This window comes from Oncorhynchus tshawytscha, linkage group LG07 (assembly GCF_018296145.1).
Source record: "Oncorhynchus tshawytscha isolate Ot180627B linkage group LG07, Otsh_v2.0, whole genome shotgun sequence".
NCBI classification, from domain to species: Eukaryota; Metazoa; Chordata; class Actinopteri; order Salmoniformes; family Salmonidae; genus Oncorhynchus; species Oncorhynchus tshawytscha.
The window spans coordinates 10,558,669-10,586,111 of record NC_056435.1 but is presented as its reverse complement, the minus strand read 5'-3'; the positions used below and the strand labels follow the sequence as shown (position 1 = coordinate 10,586,111).

The following is a 27,443-nucleotide window of genomic DNA, read 5'->3' as shown; positions in this document are numbered from 1 at the left end:
ACATGATTTATTAATTGGTTTAGAGCATCTGACCGTCCAATTTCAAATGGATACTGTTATAACATGAATAACACCACTTTCAGTCCGAATGACCTTGCTGGATTAATGGTGCAGAGATGATATGAGATAGATTAGGATTAGGTTTAGTATATGATGACTAACACGTTACAATGCAATAATCTGTGCTAGGCAATCACAATCAAATGCCAAGCAGCGTCTAATTAAATATAGGGCTGATGAGTTCATTATGGCATCTGAACTGAACAATCTATAATATGCGTCCAAATTGTTGGTCTCATGTGTTGATGCTATAGTGTGAAAGCACAGCGGGATATGCAAGTCCTGGCAAACGCTTGGGCGTCCGGGGAGCTGTCTGTGGTGCTGCATCTCTCTCTCGCTCTCTTTCTCTTTCTGTCTATTTGACACTTACTTTCTCTCTCACACACACACACGCGCGCGCTTGCAAATGAAGCAGGTGAGATGCTCACTGCGTGCTCAAAATTCTGATTGATTTCAAATTGGAGTCGCGACGATGCTTGTGCGTCGGAACGCACCAGAAGTAACCACCAATCCTTGATGAAGAACGTAAAGCAATTGTCCTTATAAATAGCGACTTTTGTTGCCTTGGAAACAACGTCTTTAAGATTATATTTGTGAGAGGGTCTCTACGATTTAATCACATGGCTTTTACAAAAATATTTCGAGGGTAGAGCTGGAAAGCGACAGGAACATTCTGAGTCCTGGGGCACACACAGGATCTATATTCTGGAGACCACGGGCAGATGCTGTACCGCAACTTGGATATTATGCCTGCTGTGTTGGCGAACATGAGCTCGAGAAGCGCCTCGTGGTTCTATATAGTCAGTTACTTTGTTTTAAGTATTTTTGGATCCATACATGCAGCAAGTAAGTCAATTGCAAGTCTGTTTACATCAGGCTAACCTATTCGATATCGTTGTTTAAGGTTGGCAAATATGTCTGTCACTCTGACACTCATCCAACTCAAGTTTCGTTGTGATATTTGAGAGGTCTATATATAACATTTTCCCACACTAACTCTGGTAGGATATTGTTTTAACACATTGGGACACTTATGTTAGGCTAAGAAAATGCATTTGGTGGGCTTTGGACGAATATTCAATTGTCTTATATACAATTGCATGGAGTCTATGTCGACTTCAAGTTGACAGGTGTTAAATGCTCATTAGGCTACTCAATGTAACTGTTTTGGAGGAGTCAGAGGAAGTAGGCTACTGTCTCAGGTGGTTTGCTGGGACATTCCCTCTTTCCCTCCTGGTGGTAGTGTTTCACACTGTTGTTCACTGTAAGGTATAAAATAACCAAGATCCTCTTTCAGATAATTGCAATGGACCATTGCTATCCGTTTTGCCTGAGTCCTCCTTCGAAAGCTCTTCAACATCCTCCAGCAGTCAGCTGCCTCACTCTGCTAAGCTGAACAGAAGAGAGGGTAAGTGTTGCCCCGTTCACTGGAAGCAAAATATTGTCAGTTCTAGTGAGGGATTTGGCTGTATTGGCCGGCATCATTAGAATATGAAGATTCAGAGTGTTTAATAGTCACATGTACAGGGTTGCAGGTGAGACTGCGGGGTAAAGTGAAAATTGTAGGCTCCGAGCTCCGACATACAGGACTAAGGGAAATAAAATCATGAAAATGGTGATTAAAAAAAAAAACAGCAGAAGAAATAGCACTATATACATCATAACTCTAGCAGTGATTAAAATAATAAGTGTCCATTGGGGTGGAGGTTGTTGAGAGGGAGGGGGGGACTGTTGAGTGTTGAGAGGGGGGTGACCATAGGGGGAGCAGCATGACCATTGAGTGAGCAGCATGACCATTGAGTGGGTGTGAGGACCAAGTGAAATAAAAACAATAACAATTATGCTCAAACAAAATACATAAATAATATACACATTAACAGCTGCAACAGTGATGAATGTCGTTGTTCATTGTCACAGAGACACAGATGCACACACACACACAAACACGGAGAGACACACACCCATTGTACCCTTTCCTGCACCAGGAGAGGGTGGCTGGGCCCCGGAGCGGTCAGACAGACAGCCGTGGCTCCAGCTGGACCTCAGGCAGAAGATGGAGGTCACGGCCATCGCTACACAGGGCCGCTCAGGGAGCTCTGACTGGGTGACCAGCTTTATGCTGCTGTTCAGTGACTCTGGCCTGGCTTGGAAGCAGTACGGACAGAGCGAAGACACTGGGGTGAGGCTCTGCCTGTCTGGCAGGTTGATGTTTATTGTCATGAAAATGCCCTGGAGGCAAGAAAGCGTCTTTTCCCGCTAGATGGGCCAGCTGCAATGTCAAAATTGGCTATGTCGTATAAATTCATGAACACTAAAATGTTACCATGTCACTGGATTTAAGTTAAAAGTTGGGTGAAAATAATATGAAATTCTGTTCCTCAGAATAGAGGGCATTTGAAGTTGACACGTCCCTTCAAAAAGCATAATGAGAAAAACAAGATTTGTGTAAGAAGTAGGGATTCATTTCAGGTTTTAACGGGAATCCTTCCGTGGCAGATATTATAAGACATTTTAAAGCTGTAAATTAGAGATCTTGGTTAAGTACATCACAGAAAAGTAGAATGCGAAAATGAAATGTTTTTCTGTAATTGATGGAAGAAAATAGGAAGAAAATCAGAAAGAATGAAAATCACACTTCTGAACATACTAAATGTAAACTTTTGTTCACCTCATCTACCCCCAGCTATTTTCTGCTCTCTGTACTCTCCCCCCAGAAGCTTCGGGTGGCCGCTTGAGAGTTACACAGAGCATAAAACACAGTCAACACAGTCTTCTGCCCTCTAGGGTCCAAGCTCTGCTGCCTTCCTTTTTGCTTGACTTGAATAACTTTATTTTGGGGGGTTTGTTTTATTTGAACAACTTCTGAATTGATTTGTGTGGCCACTGGGCCCACCAGAGACAGAGGTCGCTATTGCTTCTTCTCATGCTGAAAAGCGAAACAATTGGGCTCAGATGGGCTTAGGCCTCCACAGAAGAACCAATGCAAGTCATAAAAGAGCTTCATCCTCCCCTTAAATCTCATGTTCCTCCTCATTCTTCTCAAACGTTTTGGGGAAGAAATAGAAAAACTGCATCTTGACGCAAAAGCAAAGCCCTCATTTTCCCCCATTAGGTCTGGTTACTATTCGTGGCTTTTTTTCACACAATCTTTAAATGAATGATGACTTTTCATGATCTGTTACCAATTGTTAAAAACTTTGATTTGAATGTGTTTTGACCAATCTAGAAAATATCTATTCTCCCGCTCCTCTTCCCAGCAGACGTACACAGGGAACACTAACTCAGAGGGTGTGGTCCAACACAAGCTGGTCCATTCCATCGCAGCGAGGTTCCTACGCTTCGTCCCACTGGACTGGAGCACTACAGGATGGATCGGTCTCAGAGTGGAGGTCTATGGCTGTGTATACAGTGAGTGGGTCATCACATCAGGCTGTCTCTAGTCAGGATATTGTTTGTGTCAGTTGTTTGATCACCCGCAACCGCCCGACTACATGTGATAGTGAAAATCGGAGGCCCGCAAATATAGAAAATGTGCTGTACTCTGACTGTACGGCACATTTTCTATATCAGAGATGGCAAAAACATTTTTGACAGGCCTTTTTATGTTTCTGCTTATAATTTCAGATTTTTTTGTATGTTATTCGTTACTCAACTTGTCTATAATTTAGGTACATGCAGCTTCTCTTCTGTCATCACTTGTTGCTCTCGAAGACCAAATAAACCCTTGCTCACCAGAATAATGTCATAAATTGACAGAATTAATGCTTCAATCTAGTTGACATCACTAAAGTTTGTTTTCGCTTTCCTCTTTAATCTCTGCTTCTCTCGCGCAGCAAAGACGTTTAGGGACCGAGGAGAAAATGCAATAATGAAAAAAAAACTTGCCAGGGTCTGGGAGCACTAACAGAAAAGATTGAAAACACTATTTTGGTGTGTTGAGTCCAGTTAGGAGCAGAATTAGATATCTTCTCTTTCGGTGCCATTTCCTCCTTCTAAAGCAGGGCCGCCCAACCCTCTTCCTGTAGATCTACTGTCCCGTAGGTTTTCAGTCCAACCCTAATTCAGCATATCTGATTCAGCTAGTTAAGGTCTTGTTGAGCAGCTAATTCGTAGAATCAGGTGTGTTAATTAGGGTTGGACTGAAAACACACAGGACGGGAGCTCTCCAGGAAGAGGGTTGGGCAGCCCTGCTCTAAAGCTTCTTAACACCATTATAATGCTTTAAATCCTGTCTAGTGCAGAATTAAATCCATATTTCTGAAGTCTCTTAATGTTTCACGTTGTGTTATATATTTGCCATTTTATACCATTTTGGCAGACATTGTCAGGCGTAGTGTTCAAATCACCAGCAGTAGCTGTAGATTGTCCTGAAAGAATTGAGGATTCTGCACCTGCCTCTTTTGTTGACAACCACGTTCTTCATATTATTCTTTGGTATTATGGCGGTCCACAAATAAATGTTAAATGTGCCTGGCGCCACCTACAGTATTGGCTGTGTATCAGTCTACTATTTTGGTAGTATAAATTCATTACACTTTGTGAAAAAATTGCCCTACCAACTAACCCTACACCCATTGAAACCTAAAACTATTCCACTACTTGGTACTATCTGATCCTACACCAGGCCAGCAGCCTGGGAGGACGGGACACTATTGTTCAAAACACCTTGTAACTCTTCTGCAGTAAAATCTCATACACTCAAGTACTTCTCTGCAACTGCCACCACAACATCTATCCTCTGTGATTTACGTTCCAGTCCTGCAGTACAGTTGACAACATTGAATGTGGGAATGAGTGCTGTCCTCAATGAATGTCAATTTTCCTGACGGTTTTGATATCCATTCATCAGGATCTATTACATCTCATGGCCACAACAAGCTGTTTTAATATAATATAGAAATATACTTTTCTTTCTTCAAACATGCATACAGAAAGACAACATTTGGAATGGCCCACAATCTTCTAAAAACAGAGTCGTGTGGCAAGATAGAAAATGTAAGGTGATTCAAACTAAGCGCTTCTAATGAGGGATGGTAGGTAGCCTAGTGGTTAGAGAGGTGGGCCAGTAACTGAAAGGTTGCTAGTTCAAATCCCCCAGCTGACAAGGTACAAAATCTCTCATTTTGCCCCTGAACAAGTCAGTTAACCCACTGTTCCTAGGCTGTCATTGCAAATATGAATTTGTTCATAACTGACTTGCCTAGGTAAATGAAATGAGTTCAATCCCTACATTTTCTCTCTGGTTATCCTCATGAAAGATACTGTACTTAAATTTTGAGCAACATGTTCATTTGGATTTATTCTAACATTATTTTTGGTCAAATGAAATGAACAAATCATTGAAATGACTTTGACAAATGTATTGAGAGGGGATACAGATGTGGGAGAAACAGATTGAAGGGAGCGTGGAATTTAACCCCGGTCTTCAGTGGCGTGAGGAGTGATGTGTCTAAGTCAGCTGCGTTAGGCCTACCGCTATACCACGTGCTCTGCATGACTTGCATTCATTTTTATTAAGTACTGTGTATATAGTGCATTCGGGAAGTATTCAGACCCCTTTCCACATTATGTTGCATTACAGCCTTATTCTAAAATGGAATATATATTGTTTTCCTCATCAATCTACACACAATACCCCATAATGACAAAGCAAAATAGATTTTTTGACATTTTAGCAAATGAAAAAATGAAATATCACATTTACAGAAGTATTCAGACCCTTTACGCAGTACTTTATTGAAGCACCTTTGGAAGCAATTACATCCTTGCGTCTTCTTGGGTATGACGCTACAAGCTTGGCACACCTGTATTTGAAGAGTTTCTCCCATTCTTCTCTACAGATCCTCTCAAGCTCTCTCGGGTTGGATGGGGAGCGTCACTGCACAGCTATTTTCAGGTCTCTCCAGAGATGTTTGATCGGGTTCAAGTCCAGGCTCTGGCTGGGCCACTCAAAGACATTCAGAGACTTGTCCCGAAGCCACTCCTGTGTTGTCTTGGCTGTGTGCTTAGGGTCATTGTCCTGTTGGAAGGTAAATCTTCACCCCAGTCTGAGGTCCTGAGCGCTCTGGAACAGGTTTTCATCAAGGGTCTATCTGTACTTTGCTCCGTTCATCTCTCCCTAGATCCTGACTAGTCTCTCAGTCCCTGCCGCTGAAAGACATCCCCACAGCATGAGGCTGCCACCACCATGCTTCACGTTAGGGATGGAGCCAGGTTTCCTCCAGACGTGACGGAGCATGGTATTTAGGCCAAAGAGTTCAATCTTGGTTTCATCAGACCAGAGAATTTTGTTTCTTATGGTCTGAGAGTCCTTAAGTGCCTTTTGGCAAACTCCAAGTGGGCTGTCATGTACCTTTTACTGAGGAATGGCTTCCGTCTGGCCACTCTATCATAAAGGCCTGATTGGTGGAGTGCTGCAGAAATGGTTGTCCTTCTGGAAGGTTCTCCCACAGAGGATCTCTGGAGCTCTTTCAGAGTGACCATCGGGTTCTTGGTCACCTCCCTGACCAAAGTCCTTCTCCCCCGATTGTTTTGCCGGGCGGACAGCTCTAGGAAGAGTCTTGGTGGTTCCAAACTTCTTCCATTTAATACTGATGAAGGCCAATGTGATCTTGGGGACCTACAACTCTGGATACATTTTTTGGTACCTTTCCCCAGATCTCTCCCTCGACACAATCCTGTCTTGGAGCGCTACTGACAATTCCTTCAACCTCATGGCTTGGCTTTTGCTCTGACAAGCACTGTCAACTGTGGGACCTTATATAAACTTTCCAAATCATGTTCATTCAATTATATTTACAACAGGTGGACTCCAATCAAGTTGTAGAGAAGTCTCAAGGATGATCAATGGAAACAGGATGCACCTGAGCTCAATTTTGAGACTCATAGGAAAGGGTCTGAATACTTATGTAAATAGGGTATTTCTGTTTTTCATTTGTAATCCACTTGCAAACATTTCTAAAAAGCTGTTTTCACTTTGTCATTATGGGGTATCGTGTTTAGATTGATAATAATGATTTTTTTTAAATCAATTTCAGAATAAGGCTGTAACGTAACAAAATGTGGAAAAATGGAAGAGATCTGAATACTTTTAGAATGCACTGTATGTTGGTTGTTTTGTGGAGTCAATTTCTATTGACCCCAGAATCATTTCTTACAGTGTTGCTGTGTGGTTGAGCGGGTGAAATTCCAACAAAATGTACTATGTTATTGCCCCTCCTGTTTCTAATCTGTCCCAATAAAGCATTGAAAAAATGAAGGTGGAATTCAACAACAAAAAATGATCCATAGGCCACGTCAATCAATTAAACCATTAATTGTATGAGAAACATGCACTGAACCACCCCCCCAAAACTTTTCACAACACTCCCTTAAAAATACCATTATTCAAGTTGAAGAACCACTTTGGGGGGTGTTTCAGACTATTTTGTTTCTGTGTGTATTAAAACACTCGCATTGGGTTTACATTCAAACACCCCCTAAACACCAGATCTCAGATTAGGTATACTACTTTTCATGGTTATTTTTACAGTGTACCTGTCCTTCCTCCACACAATATTTGTGTGTGTGTGTGTGTGCGTGTGTGTGTGTCTGATTATACACTAATGCACTATAAAGCATTAGCACAAATTTTAACGTTATGCTGATATTCAGTAGATGGGTAATCTGACCGTGCTTTCTTCATGTTTATCTTCATCCACTATTGGTTCACAGAGTCAGATGTGGCAGACTTCAACGGCAGGAGTGCTCTGTTGTACCGGTTTAACCAGAAGTCCCAGAGAACGGTGAAGGATGTGATCTCCCTCAGGTTTAAGAGCTATGGGGCAGACGGGGTGCTGGTTCACGGGGAGGGACACAGAGGAGACTACCTGACATTGGAGCTGCACCACGGGACCCTGGCTCTGCACCTCAACCTGGGTAAGCACAGTCCAATGGTCCCAAATCACTATTCCCTTATAGTAGTTCTATCATTAGGACAAAATCAAATGTACAGTATGACATGCTGATTCTGAAGACTCCTCATTGAACCTCTGTGTGTTGTACTCTTCTTCTTCCCTCCTGCTCCTCCTCCTCTTCCTCCTCCTCCTCCCTCTCTCTAGACGACGCTAAGCTCTACCCCAGCAGTGCGAATGTGTCAGTGTTCCTGGGCTGTCTCCTGGATGACCAGCTCTGGCACTACGTCCTAGTTAAACGCTCCAACAAGCAGGTCAACCTCACCATGGACGGGCACACACGTCACCTCAGCACCACAGGTGTGGAAGACTCACTGGAGGTGGACTATGAGGTGCGTCATCACTCATTAATGTACTGTATTTCATTAGAGCCATTGCAAACTATAAATCATTCATTCATCCATACATTACTGAATTAAATATATTTAGATGTTTTTTAGGGGTGTGATCAAATCAGTAATATTTTGTTTTGAATCCACTCTCTTTGTGTCTCAAAGCTCAGCTTTGGAGGTATTCCTATACCAGGTAAACCAGGAAGCTTCCTTAGGAAGAACTTCCATGGCTGCATAGAGAACCTCTACTATAATGGAGTCAACATTATCAACCTGGCCAAGCGACGCAAGCTCCAGATCCACAGTGTGGTAGGTATACTTTAGATAAAGCATACTGTATGCACACGCTGCACTCCAACAAGAATGACCATTCATTAAAATAATGAAGTAAATTATGCCTAAATGAACCAGTATGGATGAATGTGGGGTGTTTTGCATTAAAAAACCAGGCGGTTCGAGCCCTGAATGCTGATACTCTGAAAGCCGTTGTATATCAGACCATATAGCATTGGTATGACAGAAACACATATATGTTTTTGCTGGTTTAATTACGTTGGTAACCAGTTTATAATAGCAATAAGGCACCTCGGAGGTTTGTGGTATATAGCCAATATATCATGGCTAAGGGCTGTATCCAGACACCCCGCTTTGTGTCGTGCATAAAAACAGCCCTTAGCCGTGGTATATTGGCTATATACCACATCTCCTCGGGCCGTATTGCTTAATTATAAATTAGTTTTGTGTCATGAAGGTTCACACCTCTCAAAATACATTTAGAAAACTACAATGCTGGAAGACAATGCATATATACAATTGAATGGTGGTTAGGAGGAGGCAAAGTAGATGAAGTTGTCTCAGTCCATTACAGAACGCCTCTGCTCGGTCTATTTTAAAATAATAATGTACAGCTATCTCTAGAACCCTTTGGTGACCAATTACAGGCGGGCGCTGAGCCATGGACACCCACTCCCTCCCAGCCGACGGTGAGCACTGTCTGTGGAGGTAATGTGTATGTCCCAAATGGCACCCTATTCCCCATATAGTGGTCGACAAAAGTAGTGCACTGTAAAGGGAATAGGGTGTCATTTGAGGCGCAAGCCAACGTGAATATGTGGTCGATAGACATGTTGAGGAGGCGGCAGTAATGAGAAATGAAAGGAAGCCACTTGTCATTCTTTTCAGCCCACCTGGGCAACTGTGCAGAAGGCGTACCTGGCACATTGCATAGAAGCCACTTTTGTTTTTGGACAATACTTGCCCATTATTGGCCATCTTTATCATTCAGCTTATCATTCTTATCATTTATCATTTATTTATTCTTATCATTTATCATTCTTGCTGCTGGTGATTCTCTGATCCACCTCTACGCAGACGACACCATTCTGTATACTTCTGGCCCTTCTTTGGACACTGTGTTAACTAACCTCCAGACGATCTTCAATTCCATACAACTCTCCTTCCGTGGCCTCCAACTGCTCTTATATGCAAGTTAAACTAAATGCATGCTATTCAATCGATTACTGCCCGCACCTGCTCGCCCGTCTAGCATCACTACTCTGGACGGCTCTGACTTAGAATATGTGGACAACTACAAATACCTAGATGTCTCGTTAGACTGTATACTCTCCTTCCAGACTCACATTAAGCTTCTCCAATCCAAAATTGTATCCTTCACTCATGCTGCTAAACATACCCTAGTAAAACTGATCATCCTACCGATCCTCGATTTCGCCGATGTCATTTACAAAATTGCCTCCAACACTCTGCTCAAAAAATTGGATGCAGTCTATCACAGTGCCATCCGTTTTGTCACTGTCGTGTCTTTGGCTATGCCGGATGAAGTGATATGACTTCCTATTCTATAAAATAATTTCTCTGTAATTAATATTACCTGATTGAGCTAATTATGTAAATGTAATTAACTAGAGAGTTGGTGCACTACAAAATCATATTTATAGAGCTGTTATCTTCCGAATAAACTCTTAAAGACCTAGTAATATTTTACATCAATAGCAGTCAATATTAATCGTCACCTTAATTCAGTCTCATCTGAAAGTTGTAAATTCTTGGTTATCTGCATGACCCCTGGCTAACAAGTTGAATGAGCAATGCAAAATTGGGTTTAATTATTTATTTACATAAAATACCTACATTACATATACACATAATTAATCATAACTTGATTACAAATTACGTCATAAAGGAAAACGTCCCTAGCGGGCGGAACAGATATGACAGCTGGTTACACAAAAGAAAAGGGACTGGGTTTGAGTGAAAGAGCGGGAAGACTGAGGGACACAGGGAGAAGCTGTGCTATCGTAAATACAGTATTCTATGCATTCTAAATTACCACCCATTTGAAAGAGGAAAATGCAATAAATATTTACTCTGAGCTGCGCTTCGGTAGGTTGGTGGTAGATGGAAGGCCGTGTTGCCCAACCGAGTCCTTTGTCCTTTGAAGAATGTATCTGCTGGTAAATTGAATACGTTGTAGTAATGTCGTTGTGTGGTAGACGGGATACTCTGTCTGTTCCTTCCTAACCTGCGTTTGCAGCTGCTGTTGCTAACTTAACGGCTAGGAGGTATCACTTCTGTAGTGAATAAGAGTTCAAAGTTCATACCATTCACAACCAAAGCTCACGCTGATGTTGGCTTCGTTCTGTAGTTATTATCTGAACCATTCTGACATCGGACCGTCGTCCTCACATCCTCCGAACAGGAGGTTATATGGTCGTCAAGGCTTTAAATAGGAAGGGAGAAAAGGGGTGTGTTTCATAGTTTACAACCTACATGTATGTCTCCTCACGTGGGCGGGCCACTTAGTCAGGCCTAATTCACTCATGAAAACCCAATTCTCACATTTTAGAAGCTAAAATCACATTTCAAACCATCACGAATAATTTCATATTCAAACATCTAAATTGAACAACAATTCCATGTGAATCCGATAACTCTGATGTGTAGACTTTACACTGTAGAGTTTGTCATCTTATCATTGATGAGAATGTCTCAGATGACAACCGACATCATATTCATTAAGTACCACTGCATATGTTCAATTGGTCGGATTACCAGAATGAATATAAGTGAATGTAAGTGCTGTGCTTGTTGAATGTCCTTCCCTATAAGCGTGCTGCAAGTCCATTGTCAATTTGTTTACTGTAAAATAGCATTGTATCTGGTTAAACACATATTTAAGGGTTGGTAACAGGCTGATTGGTTGGCTATTTGAGCCAGTAAAGGGGGCTTTACTATTCTTAGGTAGCGGAATGACTTTTGCTTCCCTCCAGGCCTGAGGGCACACAATATCTAGTAGGTTTAAATGGAAGATATGGCAAATAGGAGTGGTAATATTGTCCGCTATTATCCTCAGTCATTTGTCATCCAAGTTGTCAGACCCCGGTGGCTTGTCATTGCTGATAGACAACAATACTTTTTTCACCTGTTCCACACTCACTTTAGGAAATTCAAAAGTACAATTTTTGTCTTTCATAATTTGGTCAGATATACTTGGATGTGTAGTGTCAGCGTTTGTTGCTGGCATGTCATGCCTAAGTTTGCTAATCTTGCCTGTGAAAAAAACATGAAAGTAGTTGGCAATATCAGTCGGTTTTGTGATGAATGAGCCATCTGATTCAATGAACGATGGAGATGAGTTTGCATTTTTTCCCAAAATGTTATTGATGGTGCTCCAAAGCTTTTTTACTGACATTCTTTATGTCATTTATCTTTGTTTCATAGTGTAGTTTCTTATTCTTTTTATTCAATTTAGTCACACGATTTCTCAATTTTCAGTACGTTTGCCAATTGGTTGTGCAGCCAGACTTATCTGCCATTCCTTTTGTCTCATCCCTCTCAACTATACACATTTTCCATTCCTCATCAATCCACAGGGATTTAACCGTTTTCACAGTCGTTTTCTTAATGAGTGCATGCTTATTAGTAACTGGGATAAGAAATGTCATAAAAAAAATGTGTCAAGTCCAGATAGACAGCCAGCGCCTAAGTTCTGTTCTCCTCTGTGGCAGGCAGCAGGATCGAGGATGTCTTCATAGCTAGGCTGAGCATTTGTATCGGACAAATACTGAACTCTGCATTCACTCTCACTGGTCCTTCATTCTCCCTGGGACATAAAAGCTGAATTAGTGATAACATTTGACATTTCCATGGCCTTTCCACTCAGATGACCATGAATAACATTGTATCTGCTAGTGTGTGTGTGTGAGACGTACAGTATTGTCAGTGACGCATGCACATTCCTTCTGTATATGTCACAGGAAAGGACAGCAGAACAGGCACACAAAAGGAATTACTTTCCATACTGTATACAATGTCCATCTCTTTGAACAGTTTCTATTTAGCAACTAAACTAACTAAATAAAAGACATTAGTAGGCTACCACTGAATGGGTATAGTATTGATCCCTACTTGTCCTTTCCCCTGTTCCCCAGGGCAACGTGACCTTCTCGTGCTCTGAGCCCCAGCCCCAGATGGTGTCCACCACCTTCCTGTCCTCCAGCAGTAGCTACCTGTCTCTACCCCTGGAGCCTCTTGGGGTGTGGGGGCTGGACGTACACTTCCACTTCAGGACCTGGAACCAGGAAGGACTTCTGTTCTCCACCGGCCTGGCACAGGGATCACAGCACCTGGTTTTGCAAATCAGCAGAGGCCAACTGCACCTAATGGTCCATGGAGCTGCTGAGCAGAAAACAAACATTTCCATAGGTTAGCAGCTAGCTAGCTAGAAAAAGGCACCGAATGGCATGTCAGAGTGACTTTACGGTGGCTAATGTTTGCTACGTTTGCTAATAACAATGAACTGGCAGCATTATGGGACTGCAGTAAATGTAGCATAACCCATGCTGTGTTTTTCTGTGTTCTGTTTTACTAGAAGGCAGTGTAACTGATGGCCTGTGGCATTCTGTTAGTCTGAGCTACAGAGATTTGATGGTTTCCCTGGTCTTGGACAATGAGCCAACATCTACGGTGGACGTACAAAGTCATGCAGACTCAGGCAATAGTGTATTTTTTGGAGGTAAGATGGCAGTCTTTTAGCTATTGCTTATTATTGGTGGAAAATTGGTAACGACTGTGTCTTAAATTATGCTTGAATTTCTTAGGTGTGTGTTTTAATTAGATAAGTGCTTCATCGAAATGTGTTTGATTACTATTTCTGGAATGATTTAGCAATACAAATATTGTCATGATTTCCAACAGGTTGTCCCCAATACAGTGGTGGCTGTAAGAACCCTACTGTGGCTTTCCAGGGGTGCATGCGTCAGATCCTCCTAAACAACCAACTTATGGATCTACCCCGTGTGCAGCAAGGGCTTTTGGGTAATTACAGCAAGCTTCAGTTCGACATCTGTGGGATCCGCAACAGGTATGCTCACAAAATCTCAACAATTCATGTTTTTATATCTTGTATATTTCTTTAGTTACTGTAGGTGACACTTTTCTATTCCATATAAGGGAAAGTATCTCTGTTTCTGTCTCTTCAATCTATCAGTATGACATGTGTATGACCTTAGATGAGATGGAAGGACTCCCATTACAACAGACAGTATGACATGTGTATGACCTGAGATGAGATGGAAGGATTCCCATTACAACAGATAGTATGACATGTGTATGACCTGAGATCAGATGGAAGGACTCCCATTACAACAGATAGTATGACATGTGTATGACCTGAGATCAGATGGAAGGACTCCCATTACAACAGACAGTATGACATGTGTATGACCTGAGATGAGATGGAAGGATTCCCATTACAACAGACTGTATGACCTGAGATCAGATGGAAGGACTCCCATTACAACAGACAGTATGACATGTGTATGACCTGAGATGAGATGGAAGGACTCCCATTACAACAGACAGTATGACATGTGTATGACCTGAGATCAGATGGAAGGACTCCCATTACAACAGATAGTATGACATGTGTATGACCTGAGATGAGATGGAAGGACTCCCATTACAACAGACAGTATGACATGTGTATGACCTGAGATCAGATGGAAGGACTCCCATTACAACAGATAGTATGACATGTGTATGACCTGAGATCAGATGGAAGGACTCCCATTACAACAGACAGTATGACATGTGTATGACCTGAGATCAGATGGAAGGATTCCCATTACAACAGACAGTATGACATGTGTATGACCTGAGATGAGATGGAAGGATTCCCATTACAACAGACTGTATGACCTGAGATCAGATGTAAGGACTCCCATTACAACAGACAGTATGACATGTGTATGACCTGAGATGAGATGGAAGGACTCCCATTACAACAGACAGTATGACATGTGTATGACCTGAGATGAGATGGAAGGACTCCCATTACAACAGACAGTATGACATGTGTATAACCTGAGATCAGATGGAAGGATTCCCATTACAACAGACAGTATGACATGTGTATGACCTGAGATCAGATGGAAGGACTCCCATTACAACAGACTGTATGACCTGAGATCAGATGGAAGGACTCCCATTACAACAGGTAGTATGACATGTGTATGACCTGAGATCAGATGGAAGGACTCCCATTACAACAGATAGTATGACATGTGTATGACCTGAGATCAGATGGAAGGACTCCCATTACAACAGACAGTATGACATGTGTATAACCTGAGATCAGATGGAAGGATTCCCATTACAACAGACAGTATGACATGTGTATGACCTGAGATGAGATGGAAGGATTCCCATTACAACAGACAGTATGACATGTGTATGACCTGAGATGAGATGGAAGGATTCCCATTACAACAGACTGTATGACCTGAGATCAGATGGAAGGACTCCCATTACAACAGATAGTATGACATGTGTATGACCTGAGATCAGATGGAAGGACTCCCATTACAACAGACAGTATGACATGTGTATGACCTGAGATGAGATGGAAGGACTCCCATTACAACAGACAGTATGACATGTGTATGACCTGAGATGAGATGGAAGGACTCCCATTACAACAGACAGTATGACATGTGTATGACCTGAGATCAGATGGAAGGACTCCCATTACAACAGACAGTATGACATGTGTATAACCTGAGATCAGATGGAAGGATTCCCATTACAACAGACAGTATGACATGTGTATGACCTGAGATGAGATGGAAGGATTCCCATTACAACAGACAGTATGACATGTGTATGACCTGAGATCAGATGGAAGGATTCCCATTACAACAGACAGTATGACATGTGTATGACCTGAGATGAGATGGAAGGATTCCCATTACAACAGACAGTATGACATGTGTATGACCTGAGATCAGATGGAAGGACTCCCATTACAACAGACAGTATGACATGTGTATAACCTGAGATCAGATGGAAGGATTCCCATTACAACAGACAGTATGACATGTGTATGACCTGAGATGAGATGGAAGGATTCCCATTACAACAGACAGTATGACATGTGTATGACCTGAGATGAGATGGAAGGACTCCCATTACAACAGACAGTATGACATGTGTATGACCTGAGATGAGAAGGAAGGACTCCCATTACAACAGACAGTATGACATGTGTATGACCTGAGATCAGATGGAAGGACTCCCATTACAACAGACAGTATGACATGTGTATAACCTGAGATCAGATGGAAGGATTCCCATTACAACAGACAGTATGACATGTGTATGACCTGAGATGAGATGGAAGGACTCCCATTACAACAGACAGTATGACATGTGTATAACCTGAGATCAGATGGAAGGATTCCCATTACAACAGACAGTATGACATGTGTATGACCTGAGATCAGATGGAAGGATTCCCATTACAACAGACAGTATGACATGTGTATGACCTGAGATCAGATGGAAGGACTCCCATTACAACAGACAGTATGACATGTGTATAACCTGAGATCAGATGGAAGGATTCCCATTACAACAGACAGTATGACATGTGTATGACCTGAGATCAGATGGAAGGATTCCCATTACAACAGACAGTATGACATGTGTATGACCTGAGATCAGATGGAAGGACTCCCATTACAACAGACAGTATGACATGTGTATGACCTGAGATCAGATGGAAGGATTCCCATTACAACAGACAGTATGACATGTGTATGACCTGAGATCAGATGGAAGGACTCCCATTACAACAGAGAGCTTTTTCCTGGGCTGGATCCTAAATGGCACCATAGTGCTCTACTTTTGACCAAAAGTTGTGTACTATATAGGGAATAGGGAGCCATTTGGGACGCATACCCCTGGACTGTATGCCTGTACTGTTACACTGCCAAAGCCAGAAACATCCTCTGAATAATTAATTTGTGTGTGTGTGTGTGCGTCCCATCCCTCCCTGGGCATCTTTCCCTGCCAGTATTGATTTGCCCGTGTGCCAGCTCTGACCATTAGGCTGAGTGAGAAATATGTTGTGGCTGTGCCAGAGCACGCAGCAGTGATTAGGTTGACGCGCTCCAGGAGTCACACTCTGTTTCCTCCCTAAGCCTGCTCTATTGAGGAATGGAGAGACGGAGGGGTGGAGGGAACAGGCAGAGGAGACAGCACAGACAGTGGCTATATCGAGGGTTATAGACAGTGGATATGCAAAGACACAACACTATGATAGAGGAACTGCCTTATATATCTCTTTTATCTTCTATTAATGGCTTTTCATGCTACTGTATGCAGCTCTGCAGTCATGAGTTATGTTTGGAGTATGAACATGTCGATCTCTCTCTCCGTAGATGTCTGCCTAATTTTTGTGAGCATGACGGACGATGCACCCAATCATGGGATACTTTCTACTGTGACTGCTCAGGGACAGGCTACACTGGAGAAACCTGTCACAACTGTAAGTCAACCTGTCACAACTGCGGCCCAATTGTAATGCCCGTGATAAATTTGGGCTGACTTTGGATATCCCTTTGCGTTGGGTAATTTACCGATGGTCTCTAACTAAGGTACATGGGACAATGTGTTCAAATTCCAATAACTCCAAATTTCAAATGCTTAAAATCCTCAAACCAACTAAACATTTTAGAAATTCCTATACAAATATTGAAAGCATTTAATGAGAACTAAAAGGTGTGTAATATGAAAATATTGTCTCATTTACATTGTGTAATTTATAGATGGTCCCTAACTAGCCACAGGGATAGGCTATCCAAAGTCAAACCAATTTTGCCATGCTCGCACACCAGCTGGCTGAAGCTAATTGGCTAAATTATTTGGTTAACTCTTCCCACCGGCGAAGACACACAAGAGACCCACATCAAACTACACCCCAAAACCAACTCAGTCGCCCTTTAAACCAACTCAGTCGCCCTGTCTCCGTCATGATGATGAAAATATTTACCTGTGAAAAGATACTGTACAAATACACTCAGTGGACAGTTTATTAGGTACACAACCCTGCTCGAGAAAATGGTTCGCTCCGACAGACTGTGAGTCGCGTTGCCATGGCTTGCTACATAAAGCAAGCAGACAGGCATCGAGGCATTCAGTTACTGTTGGATTGAACTTTAGAATGGACAAAAATGAGTGAGCATGGTGTGAGCCATGCTCACCGGTTCCAGTATCTCAGAAATTGCCGGCCTCCTGGGCTTGTCACGCACAACAATGTCTAGGGTTTACCGAGAATGGTGTGATGAATAAAAAACATCCAGTCAGCGGCAGTCCTGTGGGCAAAAACAGCTCATTGATGAGAGGTCGAAGGAGAATGGCAAGAATCATGCAAGCTAACAGGAGGGCCACTAACAGGCGAATAACGGCACAGTACAACAGTGGTGTGCAGAACGGCATCTCGGAACGCACAACTCGTCGGTCCTTGTCACGGATGGGCTATTGCAGCAAACGACCACACCAGGTTCCACTCCAATCAGCTAAAAACAGAAAGAAGAGCCTCCAGTGGTCATGCGATCACCAACACTGGACAATTGAGGAGTGGAAAAACTTTGCCTGGTCCGACGAGTCCCAATTCCTATTGCGTCATGCTGATGGCAGAGTCAGGATTTGGTGTAAACAGCATGAGTCCTTGGCTCATCCTACCTGGTGTCCACCCGGTACAGGCTGGTGGGGTATTGGTGTGGGAAATGTTTTCCTGGCACACATTAGGTGCCTTGATACCAATTGAGCAACATTTCCATGCCCAAAGAATTCAGGCTGTTCTGGGGGCAAAGGGGGTGTGACCTGGTACTAGACGGGTGTACCTACTAAAATGGCCACCGAGTGTATATTATGTTTAATATACTGTACAGAGTGACTAAAGTTACATTAGTGTTTCCACTATTTCCCATCACTGAACTCTCATTGATATTCCCATCAGGGTGTCATAAATTGTGAAGTGGAGGGCACTTTACTGACTGCTGAATTATAATGTACCTCAACCCCCGGTTAAAAGCTGCCGTGGATTTCTTCTTCAAACCATTACCGTTCACACATTTTGCATGTGACAAGAAAATGTAATTGAGTGCTCTTGGCATACGTTCATACATTTACAGAAACACGCGTATGGGCTATTGATATAAGTACTCATCTTGCTTCCCACAGCTATTTATGAAGCGTCGTGTGCGGCACACCGACAAATGGGGAGTACGTCTGGCTACTTCTACATTGATACAGATGGGAGTGGTCCTCTAAAGGCAACACTGGTCTACTGCAACATGACTGGTGAGCTCATGGCTTGGCATAGCCTGGTTAAACCAGACTGATTTCTAGTGAATCAATGGTGAGCACAGCGTTTGGTAACCAGGCTAGGCCAGGGAAGCTACTGGTGCAGTTTTTGGATATTCTCAATTAGATAATATGAGGCTAATGCGATTAAGGTCTCTCTTGGAAAAGAGATGTTATCTCAATGAGAAAAACCTGTATAAATAAAGGTCAAATAAAAAAATATTTTAAAGTGTGTCCACCACTGTACACATCTTTGTTTATCTCTGGTGTACTTTCCATACAGTTGACTAACCTGAATTAAATTAACAATTAGAAATGTGAAGGACACCTATCTTGGAAAACAAAATTACATTCTAGAAGTCTTTCTCATGCTAATATGATAATCTGGATGATCCACTGTTCTGTTAACCTGAATATCCTGTATATAAAGTAGAATGCCTGTTCTGTCTTCCCTATAGAGGACAAGGTATGGACAGTAGTGGACCACAACAACAGAGGGTTTGTGAATGTGACTGGAGCCACAACAAAGAAGCCGTATGTGATGCGGTTCAACTACACAGCCTCCCTGGAGCAGCTCCGCACTCTGATTGGACGGTCTGAGCACTGTCAACAGGAAGTGGTCTACAGCTGCAGGAAGTCCCGTCTCTTCAATACTTGGGGTGAGTCTTAATTGGAAGCCTGATAAGTGCAAACAGTATACAGAGAGCTCAAGTTTAATTCAAATTACATAATGGATTTCTGCAAAAAAAAGTTGTGCGAAAATATTCAGTGAGTTCTAAGTATTGCCGAACCCTCTGCTCCCTTTGAATCCAACTCCCACTGTGAAGAAAAGCCTCACTGAGTTCTTCTGCTGTCTCGCCTGGGGATTTTTTGTTTCTCATATGAAATATTGATGCAGGCGGTCTTGTTTTAGATACAGGCAAGACAATATGTCAAGACGAGGTATTTCACCAACTGGCGGTGGAATTGCCTACAAAATCAATTAGTCTCCCTAGGCAGACGTTTGCCTCCCACGGCGTGCGTCGTAGGGCCGGGTTTACAGGACTAAAAATCAATCATGTGTTTTCTATTATGGCAGAAGATGAACCTTTGTGTGTAGCAGGTGAACATGTTCTATGTGCCAAGCAGATCACATTGGCCAGTCAAAGAGGAGAGTTGAACATGTAATACATTGTTTTCTTTTCATAGAGTTTGCATGATGGAAATAAATGTGCCTTGGTTGTAGACGGGAGGCCCCTGTCGTGGTGGCTGGACCGGAGTGGAGAGAAACAGACCTACTGGGGAGGCTCTGTACCTGGGGTCCATCAGTGCTCCTGCAGCCTGGAGGAGAACTGCATTGACATGAACTACTTCTGCAACTGTGATGCAGACACACACTTATGGTACAGTGGATGCCAATGTGTTTTATGACCTGCATTAACAACATTCATGTGTTTTTACCAATCAGTCTTTCCTTCTCTAAATGGATCATTTCTCAGAGCTTTGAGTACATCTTTAAATTGAGTAAACTGAGGTTGTGTTTAAATTTATTTTGCCTTTTTCCAACAGGGTAAACGACACAGGATTGCTGTCCTACAAAGATCACCTACCACTGACTGAGATTATAATAGGAGACACCAACAGGACAGGCTCAGCAGCTGTATACAGAGTCGGCTCCCTTCACTGCAACGGTGACAGTAAGTTTAGTTCAGTTCATATAATTATCCCAAAAGCGAGTGTGCCAATAATAATTATATTTTTTGTTCATACAGACTATGCCAACCAAAAAGTTCTGTATTTTTGTAACAGTAGGGGGAGGTCAGGTAAATTGTCCGAGTTATTACATTTTCAGTTACTTTATTTTAACTGTACTTTCCTGTATTTGCAGGGTTCCTGTGGAATTCAGCCTCTTTCTATCCTGGGTCGTCGTCCCTCCACTTCCCTAAGTTCCAGGCTGAGCTCAGTGCGGACATCTCCCTGTATTTCAAGACCACAGCTTCCTCTGGTGTTCTCCTGGAGAACCTGGGGACCGCTGACTTCATCACCCTGAAGTTGACCAGTGAGTCTGTCTCTCCCTGAATCTCAAATCAACCAAACCCTAACTCCTCTCTAGTCACTTGTGTAAATGATCACCTCAAGTTGAAACCTTTTCTGTTCTAGATGAAAGATGACTTGGACTTGATTAGATAGTTCTGATAACCTTATGGACAACTGTGGTTTAGTCGGGAGAATACATTGGCCCAGGAGCCAAAGACTCCAAGGCAAAGACAAATCCATCTTAAACAAAAGTGGGCCACATTTTGAACTTGAATTTCTGTCTGTCCTCCTCAGCTCCCTCAGCTATAACATTCATCTTTGACGTGGGGAATGGCCCGGTGGACTTGACGGTGACGTCCCCTGTCCCCTTGAATGATAAGCAGTGGCACTACGTTAGGGCTGAACGCAACCTGAAGGAGGCTTCCCTGCAAGTGGACCAGCTGCCCCTACACACTCTGGAGGCCCCCTCTGAAGGGCACTACCGCCTGCAGCTCAAAAGCCTACTGTTCATAGGTAGGCACTAGACTCAGGTCAAACCATAACAACACTTTCTTTGCATATTAGATACTGTTTCCTTCCACATTGGAAGTAGTATTCTTCTATTTCAAGAGCAGTTTAAACGTACTGTTTATACTTCCTGTGTTTCCTACCGCCTACTTCCTGCCAGGAGGATCCACCTTCAAAGAGAGCAGTTTCCTGGGCTGCATCCGTGCATTGACCCTGAACGGCGTGACCCTTGACCTGGAGGAGCAGGCCAAGTTGACCCCAGGAGTGACCCCAGGCTGCCCTGGCCACTGCAGCAGCTCTGCTAGTGTCTGTCATAACAGAGGGCGGTGTATGGAAAAAAACAGTGGATATGTCTGTGACTGTACACACTCTGCCTACAATGGACCACACTGCAAGAAAGGTGAGTAACCCCAACAAACAGCAATAAGCTAAAAAAAAAAGATTGCGAGAAGCTGAGTTAATGACTCTCTTTGTGTTTAGGAAAATGTATGAATGTATGAAATTAGATTTAGAAAAGTATTATTTCAAAAGATTTTGGAAGTGTATTTGATCAAAGGGGTGATCAAAGCATGTATTAAAAAGATCAGAGATGCTTTCTTTTCAATCCCTTGGGCTCTTTCATTTCCATTAATCCGAAACTAATAGGACGGGCCAGGACATATTTTCTGTTGGACTGAATTCCATTCAAAAGCTGTGTTCATGCTGGCCTGACACACAACAGGACTCCTGCTGAGACCACACCACCCATTATGGATGAATCCTGTATTCATCCACTGGCATCAAAGCAGGTTTTATCACTTCAGATATTCAGATATCACCTATTCACAGCGTTTTGAATGGACAGGGTCATGCTTTAGGGGTAGGGGCACTTGGTACCTCAGAGAATTTGAGACTTCTGTTTGATCCATTGATGATCTAGCCGTGTTTCTTTGAGTTTTACTCTTTCAAAGCATCCCTTTTGTTCTGACCCATTCAACATTCAGATAAGCCGGTTCTTGCAAATGCTGTCTGAATCCGTGTCTGAGATCAACAGCACAACACAGCACTACTGAATGAGGAGCATTCTAACACTAATAACGGCGTCCGTGTTTGTATCCCTGTGACAGAAGTGTCAATGTCCTTCGAGAGTGGCTCCTCGGTGACCCTTACCTTCCAGATGCCTTTCCCAGTCATGCACAACAGAGACCGAGGTAGCCAGTCGTCTAGCCGTCAGCCAATCCATAGCCAGTCGTCTAGCCGTCAGCCAATCCATAGCCAGTCGTCTAGCCGTCAGCCAATCCATAGCCAGTCCTCAGGCATCTATGCCCACGACGGCGAGTCCAGAGAAAACGTTGCCCTCAGCTTTCTGACGACTCGCACCCCTGCCATGTTACTCTGTGTCAGCACCTACCATCAACAGTACCTGGCTATCATCCTGGCTAACAACGGTAGCTATCTTTTTGCTATCTCCGTCCATTGTTCTCTCTGTGTTTATCTCATAACAGCACCGTAAGAGGAGACGCTTTTTATGATTTTCTTAAACTTTTGTAGGGAGTCTGCAGATCTGGTTCCATCTGAACAGAGAGGAGAGAGCCGAGAACTTTACTCCCAAAGCCTCCAGCCTAGCCGATGGGCAGCTCCACCGTGTCCAAGTACACCGGGAAGGCAAAGACCTTTATGTCCAGGTCAGTGATATCTATCTGAATCTATTTCAGCATAGCAAAGCATTATGCTTATAGCATAGACAGTCAGCCCACCTTGATGGTATGTTCAAGTGTATTTGGAAATGTTTGCTTTTTTCTTCAACCAGATTGACAAAGACATCGACCAGAAATACAACCTTTCTTCTGACCTGAAGATGAACACACTACGATCTCTGACTTTGGGTAAAGTCACAGCTACATCAGCAGGACATGCTGGTTTGGCTGAGGAGGTGCTTAGGGCAGGATCCAAGGGTTTCATTGGCTGCCTGTCGTCTGTCCAGTTCAATCATTTGACACCGCTGAAGACAGCCATTCTGAATCATGGAAGCTCATTGGTCCATGTTCTTGGCAATCTAGTTGAATCAAACTGTGGAGCCTTAGCTGATAGTACAACTTCACAATCAACATCTGGTGAGTTTAATAGCATTGATGTCAATCATGTTTGGCTTCACAATATGGATTTTATTTATGTAATTCTATTAGCATACAGTGCATTCGGAAAGTATTGAGTTTTCCCACATTTTGTTACATTACAGCCTTGATTCGACCATTTTTTCCCCCTCATAAGTCGACACACAATACCCCATAATGACAAAGTAAAAACAGTTGTTTGTTTTTTTCCTCAGTACTTTGTTGAAACACCTTTGGCAGCGATTACAGCCTGAAGTCTTTTTGGGTATGACGCTACAAGCTTGGCACACCTGTATTTGGTAGTTTCTCCCATTCTTCTCTGCAGATCCTCTCAAGCTCTGTTAGGTAGGATGATGAGCTTCACCACACAGCTATTTTCAGGTCTCTCAAGAGATGTTTGATCGGGTTCAAGTCTGGGCTCTGGCTGGGCCACTCAAGGACATTTAGAGACTTGTACCGAAGCCACTCCTGCGTTGTCTTTACTGTGTGCTTAGGGTCGTTGTCCTGTTGGAAGGTGAACCTTCACCCCCAGTCTGAGGTCCTGAGCACTCTGGAGCAGGTTTTCATCTCTGTACTTTCCCCGTTCATCTTTCCTTCGATCCTGACTAGTCTCCCAGTCCCTGCCCCTGTACAACATCCCCACAGCATGATGCTACCACCACCATGATTCACCGTGGGGATGCTGCCAGGTTTCTTCCAGACGTGACGCTTGGCCTTCAGACCAAAGAGTTCAATCTTGGTTTCATCAGACCAGAGAATCTTGTTTCTCATGGTCTGAGAGTCCTTTAGGTGACTTTTGGCAAACTCCAAGTGGGCTGTCATACCACCCTGCATACCACTGCTGGCTTGCTTCTGAAGCTCAGCAGGGTTGGTCCTGGACAGTCCCTGGATGGGAGACATGATGCTGCTGGAAGTGGTGTTGGAGGGCCAGTAGGAGGCACTCTTTCCTCTGGTCTAAAAAAAATATCCCAATACACCAGGACACTGCCCTGTGTAGGGTGCTGTCTTCCGGATGGGACGTTAAACGGGTGTCCTGACTCTCTGAGGTCAATAAAGATCCCGTGGCACTTATCGTAAGAGTAGGGGTGTTAACCCTGGTGTCCTTGCTAAATTCCCAATCTGGCCCTCGAACCATCACAGTCACCTAACAATCCCCAGTTTACAGTTGGCTCATTCATCCCCCTCCTCTCCCCTGTAACTATTCCCCAGGTCGTTGCTGTAAATGAGAATGTGTTCTCAGTCAACTTACCTGGTAAAATGATGGATAAATAAAAATAATAAAACCTAATAGACAGATGTGTGCCTTTCCAAATCATGTCCAATCAACTGAATTTACTACAGATGGACTCCAATCCATTTGTTGAAACATCTCAAGGATGATCAATGGAAGCAGGATGCACCTGAGCTCAATTTTGGGTCTGATAGCAAAGGGTCTGAATACTTATGTAAATAAGATATTTCTGTTTTTTATTTGTAATACATTTGCAAAAAAAATTCTAAACCTGTTTTTGCTTTGTCATTATGGGGTATTGTGATGTCATTATGGGGTATTGTGCTTAGATTGATGGGGGAAAACATTAATTTAATCCATGTTAGAATGAAGCTGTAACGTAACAAAATGTGGAAAAAGGGAAGGGGTCTGAATACTTTCCGAATACACTGTAAATCCAAATTATGCAAAGGATTGTAACGACTGTAAGTACCACAGAGTGGGTCTTTAATGACTCATTAACTTGACCTATCTCTTTTAGATTTTGACATGAGTAGGCATAATTACTCAATTAAATGACTCATTGATTGAAATGCCTTTATAAATTCCACGTAGCCTTTCATCGTCCACCGAATATAATTGAAGGTCATGTCTGACATCTCCTTTGTTTGCTTGCTTCCTTTCTTCTGGAATAAATCATTCAGAGGGCGTCGATAGGGGCATAGATCGACTGAAGAAGACAAGAAGTGATTCAGCAGTAATTGGAGGTTAGCCAGAAGATCATCCCCAGTTATCTGTTTCTTCATAATTGCAATGATGTAGCAAATTATTTAATTTCTGTCAGTGTACAGCCTTTCTCCCTGAAACAAATACTCTTGACTTTAGAGATATTAAAATTTACCAAGTAACCCCCAGAATTATTCACTTTAAAGTAAAAGCAATGTTCTCTCTCTCTGGCTCTCTCTTCCCAGGTCTCATCACAGCTGCGTTCCTCATCACCCTCTGTGCCGTGGCCGTGACGTCGTGCTTCCTGTACCGCCGCTGCAGCCACACCCACCCCCAGGAGAAGTCCTCCATCTCACAGAAGAAGGATCCCAGACACAGCCCGGAACACAGCTACCCTGCAGGCCTGGAGAACAGCTATCCTGTAGACTTGGTCTTGGATCTAAACCTGGACCTGCTCAGCTCTGTGAGTCACAGCAGAAAGGAGTACTACATCTGATGCCACCATAGCCTTCATTGCCCAATCTCCTGCATCCTGTTCCGCACACTGTTCTGCCTGGCCTCAAATACAGAACAGGCCCCCCTGGGTAGGTTAGTCACCTGCCTGTCCCTGGGCTTTCTAGGAGCAGTGATCATTGGTGATCCATTCCCTGTGTGGCTCCAAGAATGACCCAATGGAGGATGGTCATTCCGCAGTTTTATATCTCAAAGGCTGTTTATTGGGGCATGGGAGCTGTACCACTTTTTATGTGCAATGACAATTGGAGAACATTTATTATATATATACTTTATATTATATTGCCCTAACGTCGGGAGACAAAAAGCCTCAAAGAATCAGATCCACCCCAGTGACTTTATAAGCGCGCTTTATATAGCCTTCCATTCTGAATGTACAATTAAAGGGATTTATCCGTTTGGGGTTGGTTGGGCACCGGTACTCTAACTCACTTACTTGTATTCACTTGTGGATTGTGAATGTGATAACGACTGATTAATGATGTTCGCCCATCTGCCAAGACAAGTTCTGGGCAAGCAATGCACCTGCTCTTGCTCCCTTGGCTAAACCACTGATCAAATCCCACTGAGAAGCATTGTGACTGTGTGCCAAGGACCTTGTGGCTGGCCCCTTTTGTTCTCTGAACACATCGGTTTTCTGTTCCCAGTACGTTGTTTTGTTGGGCCCTCACTGTCAATAACCCTTTCATTTTTTATTTGTTTTGCATCCACCATCACTGACGTCCTGCGACATGTTATGATTTTATGAATCACCAAAGAGTGGTACAGTAAACGGATACTAGATGTCTGAAAGTCAAAGTGTAGTACAGTACAACGTTATGTGATTGTGCTAGTAACTTTTGAAATGAATTATCTCATAGACCTTAAGAAGATAATCAGAGGGAGTTTAGGGTATAAAGGTCGTTTCATTCTCAGGAGAGCGCTTGTCCTGGTTGTCGTCGTTGTGAGTTTTGTTGAACGGAGAAGTACAGTGTTGTACACATTTGCTACGGTCTCCTCCAGAAACCATGTTACTTGCTCTTACGTTGGTGAAATGTCAAGTCTTCATATTTTGCGCAATTAGCAAACCAACAGAACAAGTCAATTGTACAACAAATCTGTGTGGCAAGCTTGCTATACAAACGGAACATGTCGGGGGACGATTTTTTTGTCATGAAAGACCCACGATAAAGGATTGTTATTGGCTGTTTATATTATTTCAAGTGCATTAGGTCATTTATCTACAGGATGTTATTGTAAAAGATGTACCTCACTGATACAATGAATTTAAATATTCTATTTATTTTGAATTTGTTTCATAGAATTATTCAGGTATATTGTAAACAAATGTATATTTAATAAATACATTTTTACAGCTTTAAAGTGA

The 27,443-nt window shown here is 42.8% G+C and overlaps 1 protein-coding gene across 1 annotated transcript; it reads left to right on the top strand.

Moving 5' to 3' along the window:
• Positions 1-1,579: 1,579 nt before the first annotated feature.
• Positions 1,580-27,443, top strand: LOC112255186 (contactin-associated protein-like 5). Its single transcript, XM_024428230.2, has 22 exons — positions 1,580-1,595; positions 2,046-2,239; positions 3,321-3,468; positions 7,774-7,977; positions 8,160-8,344; positions 8,510-8,650; positions 12,796-13,069; positions 13,236-13,379; positions 13,562-13,727; positions 17,086-17,192; positions 18,890-19,009; positions 19,471-19,671; positions 20,238-20,394; positions 20,561-20,688; positions 20,880-21,050; positions 21,323-21,541; positions 21,696-21,935; positions 22,642-22,962; positions 23,066-23,199; positions 23,325-23,628; positions 25,543-25,605; positions 25,810-27,443. Exons 1-22 carry the CDS (start codon positions 1,580-1,582, stop codon positions 26,058-26,060), a joined length of 3,888 nt encoding a protein of 1,295 aa, XP_024283998.1. The 3' UTR covers positions 26,061-27,443.

What these genes read in the sequence shown, in the direction of transcription:
- LOC112255186 (XM_024428230.2), top strand. An exon ending in GCAAGCTCCAGATCCACAGT is followed by an intron (nt 8,651 to 12,795) that starts GTGGTAGGTATA and finishes CCTGTTCCCCAG; the next exon opens with GGCAACGTGACCTTCTCGTG. An exon ending in GGTCTACTGCAACATGACTG is followed by an intron (nt 19,010 to 19,470) that starts GTGAGCTCATGG and finishes TCTTCCCTATAG; the next exon opens with AGGACAAGGTATGGACAGTA.